This window comes from Chlorocebus sabaeus, chromosome 3 (genome assembly GCF_047675955.1).
Source record: "Chlorocebus sabaeus isolate Y175 chromosome 3, mChlSab1.0.hap1, whole genome shotgun sequence".
NCBI classification, from domain to species: Eukaryota; Metazoa; Chordata; class Mammalia; order Primates; family Cercopithecidae; genus Chlorocebus; species Chlorocebus sabaeus.
This window is the reverse complement of record NC_132906.1, coordinates 61626735-61639241: the sequence shown is the minus strand read 5'-3', so window position 1 is coordinate 61639241 and position 12507 is coordinate 61626735. Positions and strand designations below refer to the sequence as shown.

The following is a 12507-nucleotide window of genomic DNA, read 5'->3' as shown; positions in this document are numbered from 1 at the left end:
GATACGCTTAAAAGCTACAAAGCAAGAGATAGCATGATTTGGGATGGTGATAGAAGAAACAAAAGCATTATAGTTTAAAACATGGCCAAAGTACGCAATGCAACAACAAAGTAGGCAGGGATAAGGTATGCGGGTGCTCCTGTTGCTCTCTAAAGGTTAAAAACAAACACTTAAAAGGGTCTTAAGTGTGTCCAGGAACAGTGGCTCATGTATGTAATCCCAGCACTTTGGGAGGCCAAGGCAGGAAAATGATTTGAGAACAGACTGGGCAACATAGTAAGATTCTATCTCTAAAAAAGAAAAAAATAAGCCAAGTGTGGTGATGCATGCCTGTAGTCTTAGCTACTTGGGAGGCTGAGGGGGAAGACTGCTTGAACCCAGAAGGTTGGGGCTGCAGTGCTGTGATCCACCAGACTGCACTCCAGCCTGGGTGACACAGCGAGACTCTGCCTCAAAAAACACAAAACTCTCAAGTGTTATTTCAAGACTCTTCCCTTTGGAGAGAAATCACACAAAAAGTCATCTGATATAGATGAAAGCTCTCCCGAGGTGAGAACAAATGTTCTATAAAAGCTGTCACTTTGAACACTTGTAAAGAAAGGAAAAAAAAAAGTGTCACTACTGGATTTCCTCAGTCCAATATCCAACAGGCTATATGTCCTAAGACCCCTAAAATTAGTAAAGGGGTTAATACCATCACACTGAAAGGTTCTTTTACACAATGAACTCCAGTTCACTCCCTTATTCTCAAAACCTCTGTCCAAACAGCACAATTTCTTTACATAATGTTATGAGTAATTCTGGAGAAACATCATAGACGAACTAAACCACAGCACATTACTGAACTTTTAAAATATTAAACTGTACATGTTCAAACAAATCTTAAAAGCAAGCAAGTCAAAACCCTGAAATAATCTGATAGTAAATCTTAGACTACTGCATTTCCCAACTTGCATTTAGCATGTCTTTAACAAGAATTTTACCCACACCCTAATTCCAGCTAAGTGATCAAACATCTGAAAGTTCAAAACCATAACAACAAGGCCCAAAAACAGAGACATACAATGATTTACAATTACATAGCCTTAATTACAGTGATCTTGTCAGTAAATTTACACTGACTAAACGTCAGCAGAAGATTCCATACCATTCCACAGTTAATTAAACTCAAGTTAGGCCGACATATATAGAATACATACAAAATCCTAAAATAATATACTGTGGATACACATACAATTGAGCAATGTTTTAGAATGAAAGTCAGATATTAAGAAAATAGTAAGAAGAAAATAGTTGCTGAGTAATCAATATAAAAAAGATAAGGAAAATCAAACCAGTATTCACAACTCCAAAGTTTATGAAAGTGATAAGCAGGGCCACTGCATATGGCTTCATAGGCTACTTACTAAACAACTCTAAAGGACACCAGAGAGAGAGGAGAGGCGGAGGAAGATTCAGAGAGAGAGGAGAGGCGGAGGAAGACTCAGAGAGAGAGGAGAGGCGGAGGAAGACTAAGCAATATATTTTAAGCTGGAAGAGAATGCAAAAAAACAACCACCACCATCACCCCCACCTTAAAGAGCCCAGGTCTCAGTAGCAGAGACAGAACAAATATAAAAAGGAATAAAATAACATAGGCAAAGTTTTATGTCTATAAGATTGGCCTTGAACTAGCACCATTCATTCACCTTTATCAAATACTGAAAGTCTACCACATGCCAGGTATGGAAAGATATACACAGTAGTGAGCAAAACAGACAAAAATCTATCATCATGAGACTTAAATTCAGGGAGGAAGAAGGGAGGTAGGAAATAAATAAGCAAAATATTTGGAATACCAGATGGTGATAAGTACTCTGGATAAAACACAGTGATTTAAAATAAGGTAGTCAAGAATAACCTCGGTGAGGAGATCACACTAACAGAATGAAGATTCCACCATATTTGAATAAGCTGTCTTTGCCACTCTCACAGGCAGTATTATATTCTCTTCTACTATCCACTCATATCCATCCCAATTCTAGGGACAGACTAGGTGCTTGACTGATTATCAGGTGCAAATAAGGGATGCAAAACAACCTCACCACATCGTTAGGAATTTATTTAGAGACTGGGTGAAATAAAAAATTAATTTTTCTGGGCCAGGCGCAGTGGCTCACGCCTGTAATCCCAGTACTTTGGGAAACCGAGGTGGGAGGATCACGAGGTCAGGAGATCGAGACCATCCTGGCTAACACGGTGAAACCCCATCTCTACTAAAAATACAAAAAGTGAGCCGGGTGTGGTGGCAGGCGCCTGTAGTCCCAGCTACTCAGGAGGCTGAAGCAGGAGAATGGCATGAAACCGGGAGGCGGAGCTTGCAATGAGCCGAGATCACACCACTGCACTTCACCCTGGGCAACAGAGTGAGACTCTGTCTCAAAAAAAAAAAAAAAAAAAATTAATTTTTCTGAAGTGCCCTTCAACATGCCAAGCCTCAGGACTATATGAAGTACATTCCTATAACATCTACATTGGAGTGGGCAAACTAGAGCAAGTAGGCCAAATCCAGCACACTGTTTTTGCAAATAGTTTTCTGGAACACAACCCATTTGTTCATTTTCATATTTGGTATGGATACTGTTACATTACAATGGCAGATCTGAGTAGCTGTAACAGAGACCACATGGCCTGTAAAGCCGAAATACTATCTGACCCTTTACAGAAAGGGTTTACTAACCCCCGGTCTACATCACCACCACCACCATCCCAAGTAACACAGCCTTCAGGGCCATCTTCATGAGCATGTGATCACTGTAGTCACATGGGACCACCAGTCAGGAGGAACCCATGATTGGAGTTTAATACCCTGTGATCACTGTCTTAAAATTCTTAATAATTTTATGTCTAAATACCAGTTTTGTAAGTAAACTCTAATAGGACTCCAATGGAGCATGTGCCAGGGGCCTGACACCTCAGCTTACCAACAGTCTGCCTCTCCAGGAAGTGTTCTCACTCAATTGAACCCTTTGGCTCAGTCTGACCTCCCAGTCCTCACGCCACAACTCAGGGAAAGGCAAGGTGACAGCCATCTCCATCCTAGGCTAGAAGCACCCTGGCACATTTCAGAGGGTGGCCTCTTGCCTATCACTGATGTGGGTAATGAGCATGTCCTGACGTGGAGACTCCATATTTGCTTAGGGGTCCGTAGACCTGTACAAAGACGAGCTCTGCAGAAAGGGGAGATTGACTTCCTCATCACAGGCCAGGGCCCCACATTTTCATTCAGCATTAGATTTTGCAAATCATGTAGGTGGACCTAACTGCTTTCACGAAACAATTATAAACTAGAGTTATAAATGAGAGTTGCATTCGTCTATCAAATCCAGCATAAAATTTCTGTTTTGTCCCATTCCACTCTAGGCCATCCCCTTAACTTTGCTGCAGCCATACAGCTTTCCTCCTATATCTTCAATCAACAAACTGATTTTCACTACAGGCTACTATTACATTTACAATACTCATCAACTAGAACTAGATCTTCACATTTCAATCAAGTCTGCCTGACTGTCACAACTTCAGAGTGGATGGAGTTCCCTGACTAAGGTGATCCCTATCTACTAAGGGGTCAAATTGACTGGTGTGGTACATCATCTCCAAAGATGGCCACTATTGCTTTCTTCCCTCCATGTATGTGCATGTTTCTCCCCCACTGACAGATGGAATTTATTCCTTCTTCCTTTGAATTTAGGGGGTCTTACAACTGCTCTGACCAATAGGACACTGCAAAAATGACACTATGAATTTCCAAGCCCAGGCCCTGAGAACAGCAGCTTCCTCTTCCTTCTATGCTGTGGGAAGCCAAGGTCACATCAAGAGGGCACACAGAGGAGAACTGAGATGCTCAAGTCAACAGTCCCAGCTGAGCTCCCAGAAAATAGACAACATCAACTGCAGCCAAGTGAGTGAGACATCTTGGAAATTCCAACCCAATCAAGCCCCAAAATGGCTCCAGCCCCAGCTAACACTATGTAGACTAGACTCAACAATTCCCTGATCACACTCAACCCATGGAATCTTAAAAGAAAATAAAATGCTTGTATTTAGAGATGATTGTTACAGAGCAATATAAAACTAAAACACCCAAGTCTGAATACCAACTCCATCACAGCTGGGCCTTTATTTAACTTGTGTCTCATGTTTCTCATCTGCAAAATGAGGATAATGACATTATCTACTTCATAGAAGTGGAAGGATTAAGTGTGCTAATATGTATAAAGCATTTAGCAGCATTTTATCAATATAATGTAATTACTGTTCTATTATTGCTATTTCATAATTGATAGAATGTATTATTTATTCCATCAACTTGCTTTATTTTCTTCAAAGAATTCATTACTATCTGAAATTAGGCTTACTTATCTATCTGCACTCCCTCCACCAAAGCATGAGCCATGAGACAAAAACTTAACTGTCTTATTCACTAACACCTAAAACAGAAGCAGACAGAAGTACTTCATAAGCTATTATATGTCAGATGAATGAGTTATGGGATCTTTGTTTCATAATTAATAATGATATCTAAAAACTGCTACCATATCTTTAGCATAAATCTGACAAAGGGCACTCAAAAACATAAGCTATAAATTATAATATGGTATTTTCATGATACAATTCCAATGCATTTATTTGCCACTCACATATAGTCCTCCAGTACTAGATCATGTACTGCTCAAATGTGCCTAAGCAAAGGCTACCATTTGATTCAGCACTGTTCAGGTGTGTACTCATTTGCATAATTTTTTTAATGAGCTAAACTCAAACAAATAAATAACATATTTACAGTTAATATCATGACATGCACAAAAATAGCAAGAGAAACTTTAATCTGGGGTATGTTTAAAAGCAATTTACCCTCGCAACCCAAATTAACATAAAACTGGTCTTCAAGTTAGAAGCAACAACTTGGTATACAACACATTTGAGTATTGGTGTACAACTTGGTGTACTACTTAGTATACAACATATTTGAGTGTAAATTTCCTCAATTAGTTTTTTCAACATGTAAAGATCTATTTTAAAGATGAAATAAAAATCAGACATTGACATAACCCTGACACACCTTTGAGAAAAAGCAAGAGTCTACAAGGTTAGAAAGACACACGAACACACAATTCAGTACAACAAGTTATCCTAACTTTCTTCTGCCTTGATGCTGATGAGAGAGGTAAGAAGCTCTCTTTACCTCCCTCTTTCAATTATAGATTCGAAGGAGTTTTTACATTTAAGAATAGGATTTTATGAGGCAAACAAACCATAGAGAGTACAGAACTTCAGATGAGAAATGAGTGCATAAAAATTAAGAAGACAGATTGCTGAGATATGTCACTGTGCAGGTAGGGAGGGCCCATTCAAAAAAATTTGTATGCTAAGAACAGAAATTTTAAACTTCAAAAATGTAATAAACCCACCAGAATGGTTAAAATTAAAAAGACTGACAGCAGCAGAATGTTTGCAAGTGTGTGGAGCAACCAAAACTTTCATACATTGATGGTGGAAGTATAAAATGGCATAACTACTTTGGAAAAAAGTCTGGTGGTTTCTTATAAAATTTAAACATACACCTACCCTATTACTCAGTAATTCCACCCATGGAAAATAAAAACATATGTCCACAACAAGATTTGTACAAGAATATTCATATGAGCTTTACAAAAAGATTTGTACAAGAATGTAATAGTTTTACTCATAACAGCAAAAGAAAACTAAAAACAACCCAAACATCCATCAATAGCAATGGATAAACTGCAGTGTATTCATATGATTTATATGATGAAAAATATACAATAAAAAGGGATGAGCTACTGATATACACAAAAACATGGATCGATCTAAAAAACCTCATGCTGAATGAAAGCAGCTTTGTAGACTACATGCCATATGATTCTAGAATAGGCAAAACTAGGTAATTTGAAGTGAAAAAATCAGAACAGTCACCTGGGGGGTAGGAATTGATCTAGTAAGAATAATAAGGGAACTTTCTAGGGTGATGGTAATGTTCTGTATCAGGTCAGTAAAATTTATCTGTAAAAGGTAGTGGTACAAACTGAATGTTTGTGTCTCTCCAAAATGTGTATGTTGAAACCCTAATCACCAGAGTGATGTTATTTGAAGTTAGAGCCTTTGGGGGGTAATTAGGTTTAGATGAGGTCATGAGGGTGGGGTCCCTATGATGGATGAGTGTCTGTGCTAACATCAGAGAGTGTACTTTTGCTAATCTAGGTTGTATATATAGCCTACTACATACTAGGCCGTATGGTCTAGCCTATTGCTCCTAGACTACAAACCTGTACAGCAAGTTATTGCATTGAATACTGTAGGCAATTGTAACACAACAGTATTTATCTAAATATATCTTACAGGACCCTAGTATATGAGGTCCCTCATTGAATGAAAAGTCATTATGCAGTACATGAATGTCCTCAACTCTACCACTGTAAATGAATGGGCACGGCTGTGTGCCAATAAAATTTATTTACAAAACCAGGAGTTGGACCATAGTTTGCTGATCTCTGCTCTACATGTCAAAGGTAGTTTGGGTTACACGAGTATATGAATTTGCCAAAGTTCATCCACTAGGCCATGTAAGATTTGTGCATTTCAATATACACTGATTTTACCCCAAAGAAAAAGAACCATAAACAAATATTAAAATGTAGGCTAATGAAAAATACGTGGCTTGCATGCAAGTACACTGATCCCTGCAACTTACTTCAAAAGGATCAAAAAAAAAAGATGGATTGATAAATACACAATACAAATAAAATAAACTGTTAACAACTGTAGAGCCTACAATTTGTATGGAGGTTAACTGTACAATTCTTTCAACTTTTTAATAAATTTGGAAGTTTAAATATTAAATGTTATTAAATGTTGGGGGCAGGTTCAGTAAGGGGCCACTGAAGGTTTTGAGCAAAAGAACAAAAATAAGATTGATACAGGTTGAGTATCCCTTATTTAAAACGCTTGGGACCAGAATGTTTTGGATTTCAGATTTTTTTTTGATTTTGGAATATTGCATACACATGACAAAATACCTTGGGAATGGATCCCAAAGATGAACGTGACTGTGCATGAAACAAAGTTGTGTTGAATATGTACGTGTGGTATTTTCCACTTGTGATATCATGTGGTATTCAGAAAGTTTCAGATTTGGGGGCATTTCAGATTTCAGGTTTTTGGAGTAGGAATACTCAACCTGTATTCCACAAATATGATTCACATAGTACAAACAATTCCTGAGGGATGGTCAAATGAGGAAGAAAGTTAATAGACAACATTCCATACCAGGTAATGCATCAATATTTAAGGAGAAGGAATTAAGTACAAAAAGAGTTCACTAAGACAAGAAAAGTCAGAACAAGTCAAGAGAAGTAGGAAGTTTCTTATTATCAGGAATAAGGATGGACTTTCAAAGAACGTTCATACTGTCAATATAACAGAGAAATCAAGCAACGTGAGAAGTGAAAAGTAGCTATTAGACTATGCAGCTGGGTAACCTTGATAATGTAAAAAAGGTATGGTAAGAATATAAACCAGATAAAATACACTGATAAATTCCAAAGAAACAAACAAGAGACGATCAAAGGAATAAGGTTGGCAAGAAAAGGTGACAACTAGACAGTAAGGAAAGGTAAGAGGCTGCAACACTTCCTTCCAATGGAAAATGAAATGACTACACCGAAAACTCATTATACATTATCTCATTCAGAACATGCACTATTGGGTGAGGCAGTCAGCCATGGGCCTGAATGTCCCTGCACATTCTTGCTGAGTGTGTCAGTCTGTAAAGCTATTTCCTGATACTGAGCTGTTTCTTCTAATAAGTTACATCGGGAACAAAGATCAGGCAACCACAGTGTGTAACTGCCATCTCAGGAAAAGGTAAACTAGTTTGTTTTTTATTTGCTAAGATATTTGCTGCTTGGGGGGGGAAAAAAAAAAAAAAAAGCTGCACCCTTGCTTCTGAGTTCCTCAGCTGTGATGCAAACCCACTGCACACATCCATATGGACACCCAGCCCCTTTGTGGAATTTGGTAGCTAGGAAAACCTACACAAACATGCTGATGTTCGTGCTGCTTGCTATGCCATGAGTAATGATCGGTCTCTAACCTGGAGATCACCTCTTTTTTGCCAGCAACCGTGAAACATTAACACACTAACTTATTAGCTTGTAAAAAGGGTACTTATTTATCATGTACCAGTCTTTATATGTTTTACACACATATTATATTATTTCTCACAATAATCCTAGTCAGGTAGGTACTAATATGAGGAAAATGAGGCTTCAAGATGTAAAGTAACTAAGCCAAGGTCTCACAAATTGCAAACAGCACCATCTAATATATAAGCCCAGATGGCTTTAAAACCTGCAGGTTTTTTACCCGTTAATAGTCAGGCCTCCTTCAAGCCTCCTTCCCAGCTGATTTATTGAGGGCAACTCTAATTCCCCAGATACAAGAGCAAAGTACTCAGATCTTTGTAGAATGAATACTTCAAATTATGTTCCATAGAAAATTGATATTTTGGAAATGTTAACATAATCTTAAACTTTTAAAACCAAAGAACAAAACAAAACAAAGATTAGGAAGAGCTAGGTTAAAGAAATCCAAATCACTGTCTTTACTGCAGAATTTTTCATGGTTTTAATATGCTAATGTATTGTAAATCTTCCAGTCACACTTACTATCATTCTGAAATATAGTTTGGGAAATTACTGCTACAATCAACACTGCCAATTTAACTTGTACACAGAATAAGAAGTCAGCTTGGTACAGGTACAATCTTAGAAGTCAGCTTGGTAGAGGTACATAATCCTTTAAAATAAAGAACTTTGGACGGGCTCTGTGGCTCACACCTGCAACCCCAGCACTTTGAGAGGCCAAGGCGGGCAGATTATTTGAGGTCAGGAGTTTGAGACAAGCCTGGCCAACACGGTGAAACCCTATCTCTACTAAAATACAAAAATTAGCCAGGCATGGTGGAGCACACTTGTAGTCCCAGCGACTCAGGAGGCTGAGGTAGGAGAATCACTTAAACCTGGGAGGCAGATGTTGCAGCAAGCCGAGATCACGCCACTGCACTCCAGCCTGAGTGACAGAGACTCCATCTCAAAAATAAATAAATAATAAAATAAGAACATTAAAGTCAGAATGTGGTCTAGCAGCTGCAAGCCAAGTCAACTTTATCATAGTTAGCAACACTGCTCATTTACTAACGAACAAAACTGAATTTCCCAGAAAATTATGTACCATACCTGGCTTTTTCTGAAATTAGAAGGGTAACAATCAAGAATTTTTGTAGCTCTAAACTGTTAACTGCTTTACTTAATAAATTTTGGGTGCTTTCAACAATGAAAGGAAAGAAGAGATCACAGAAAAAGCAGTTTCTAGATAAAGCTTGTGCACTGGCTAATGGTAGTAGGTCGTTCTGATGACCCTGAGCATCACTGCTAGCTTTCCAGTATGAAAAGTTGTATTTAAATTCTTTAAATAAGTGAAAAATTAACATTGTATACCATCTCACCCCTAAGTATACTTGGCTATCTCCTGACTTAGTCACCCCTTAACATTCAACAACTCAAGCTGTTTATTGCTCCAGTTTATTACACATTCCAGTTTTCTCAAAAACTGAGCTAAAGGCAACCACAAAATAGTTATGTTCATCATATAAGCCAGAGCTGAATACTGATCCCTAGTTTAAAAAGTCTACTGAAAACATCAATTCAGCTTTTTCTCTGACATACACTTAGATGTTATTAATCAGGCCATTATAAACAAAACCAAGAGTTATACTGGATAGGTTAAATGACTATGTAAGTTGTGTAACCCTAACACTGTTGCCTTACAAGGAAAACAAATCGATGTCCTACCTACTTAAAGTATTATCTTTAGAGGGACTGGTAGGCATTATCTTTAGAAGAACTGATTTCTGTCCTCTGCTCTCAAGGAACATTCAAAGTCTATGTGGGACACATCATCAGCTTGAAAAAAATGAGGGGAGGTGGCAGCAATAAAATATGTCCATTTATTGTGAAAGGAGCTGTAGGGAAAACAAATATCTTAAAACTGTGAGCTACATAAATTAACAGTGTTTTGACTAGTGACGTGTGTAGGAGAACATGGTTGATGTTTCTAATCTAATAGAAAGATTAGAAAAATGAAACAAGTTCCACTGCTGGTATTATTCAATATTTGTATCATTTTATTTTTGCTAACATTTACAAACCTAGAAATGCCCTTCAAACCATCAAAAGGGTGTACACTTGAAAAATGCTTTCCATACTAGGAGAAACAATATTTCCCAAGTTGTTGAGAAAAGCTAATACATTTTCAAAGAATTCGGAATACAGACCTTTTGTAGGTTTTAAAGAATGCAAACGAGTTGAAAATAGAAGCCTCATGAGCTTTTATCTTAGAAAAATGCAAAATTACATACATTGGGATCTCATCTTACAGTGTCCTTCATATTGCCAAAATGTACTTATTAATAGAAAGTCTTGGCTTATAACTAAGTCTTATATGTGCAGATAGATTTGAAAGTTGAAACCCGGGGCTAACATACCTAAATTTGTAAAATTTTATAAACCATAAATTGCACCACCACTGCGATGTATTATTTCTCTCGTCTCCCTCAGTAAATGGGCTGAAAGTTTGTAGAACGACATGCTACCTAGCTGCAACAGCACAACAGCACAGTCAACTATTGCTCAGTCCATTTTTAACTAAGGTTTACAACAGGAATCTTCAACGTCACCACCAGAATACACAAAGAAAAATATATTTAAAAATTGACACTGAAAATACAGAGGAACACATTTCACTTTTTTCAACATACAGTTACCAAAGTTTACACAGTTAAGCTGGAAAACCTTGTATTTAACGAAAAATAATTTTTCGAACAAGATTAGAATTTGTTCTACTAAAACTACCTCTGTTTCCCCTCTAGCCAAACAAAAAAAATTGGGGATTACAAAAAATACAGTCATTTTTAATACTAGCATAATGGAAAAGGACAAAAATGACAAGGTTAACGAGCAGACAAGATCAGCACTATGGCTAGTCTTTCTCTTCGGTTCCACAATTCCTAACCCACATTTTTGCCAAATCCCACTCTACACAGTACTTACACCTTCACCCACCTACCCACCCACCCACCCCATTTATGACGGCGATCACCTTCCGGGCAGGTATGTGAAGTCAGCCCCACTTCCAGTAGACAATCGACTAGAATGTCTCAGAAGTGACTGAGTCAGAGAATAAGAAAACGATAAAGTGAGAAATTAAAACAGATACAAGTTGTAAGGTGTGCGGAGGGAGGGTGTCTCAAAGGGGGCTAAGGGTACGGGTGAGGAGCCAGGAGGAGACTTGGGGCGACAGGAAAGGGTTTCGAAGCAGTCCTAGGCAGGAGTGCGCAGGAGAGGCGAGTGAAGCAGCTCCAGTCAGAAGATCCAAAAGAAAACAAAACAAAAGCCACAGCGTTTCCTCTGGGAATAACCTTAGGAAAGGGACTCTCGGGACGCCCCGGCGGGAGGCAGTCCCGGGAAGCACAGGAGGCCGGGAACTCACCACCTGGTAGCGCCCCGTCCCCGGCTGGTGGTGATCCATCCTGCCCGGCTCGGGATCCGGCTTCCGAGGGGGGGAGTTCTCTCCGTGCTCAGCTCCCTCGGCCACCCCCGTCGACGACGACGTCGTCGCCGCAGGGCCCCTTCCGCCTCCGTTCCTGCCGCCGCGGTCTCCCGGCGGAAGCTCTTCACTTCCTGTGCCTCCCGCAGCGGCCGCCGAGACCTCCGCGTTGGTCGCGGTTCCGCGGAGGAGCACCGGGGCGCCGCGCGCGCTATTGAGCATGCTCGGACCGCTCGCGCAGACTCGCTGGCTCCGCCGGCGTCCCATCCGCGCCGCCAGTGGGAGGCTGTAGCTGGGTGGGAGGAGATGGAAAAGTAAGGCAAGTCCGGGGGAGCTGTCTAGGTTGTCAACCTGTCGAGTGGGCGGTCGCAGAAGGCGCGCGGTGGGCGGGAATGACCCGTCCTTGATTGGTCTTTTCTATGTGCGCGAGTCTCGCGCAGGCACGAGCCAGTGCGTCTTCTCACCACACAGAGACAGAGGCTGACAAAGGGATGGGGCCGCGTTCCTAGAACACCTGAGGACAGGTCGCCCGGGTACCCGACACTTCCTCGTATTACTCACCCAGCGTAGGACGTGGGGAGGAGATTCATCTCTAGAACATTGCTAAAACGCTTATTCAAAATCATTCGTAAGATAAGGGATTTTTTAAAGACTAATATAGAGTAGTTCTAGTTTACAGCAAAATTGAGAAGTTACAGAGATATCCCATATACACTTTGCTCCTACGCATGCATAACCCCAACCCCAACCCCGCCATTATCAACATCCCCCACTAGAGTGGTACATGTGTTACAATTGATGAACCCGAATTGACACATCATCATCACTCAAAGTCCATAGTTA

The 12507-nt window shown here is 39.7% G+C and overlaps 1 protein-coding gene across 1 annotated transcript in view; it reads right to left on the bottom strand.

Annotated features, from left to right (window-relative positions):
• NDFIP2 (Nedd4 family interacting protein 2) overlaps positions 1 to 11981 on the bottom strand; it is a 70337-nt gene extending 58356 nt beyond the window's left edge. Inside the window, exon 1 of the mRNA XM_007960664.3 lies at positions 11608 to 11981. Coding sequence (XP_007958855.1) covers positions 11608 to 11931 — 324 coding nt within the window. The 5' untranslated portion in view covers positions 11932 to 11981. The remainder of the gene's footprint in view (positions 1 to 11607) is intronic.
• Positions 11982 to 12507: the final 526 nt, after the last annotated feature.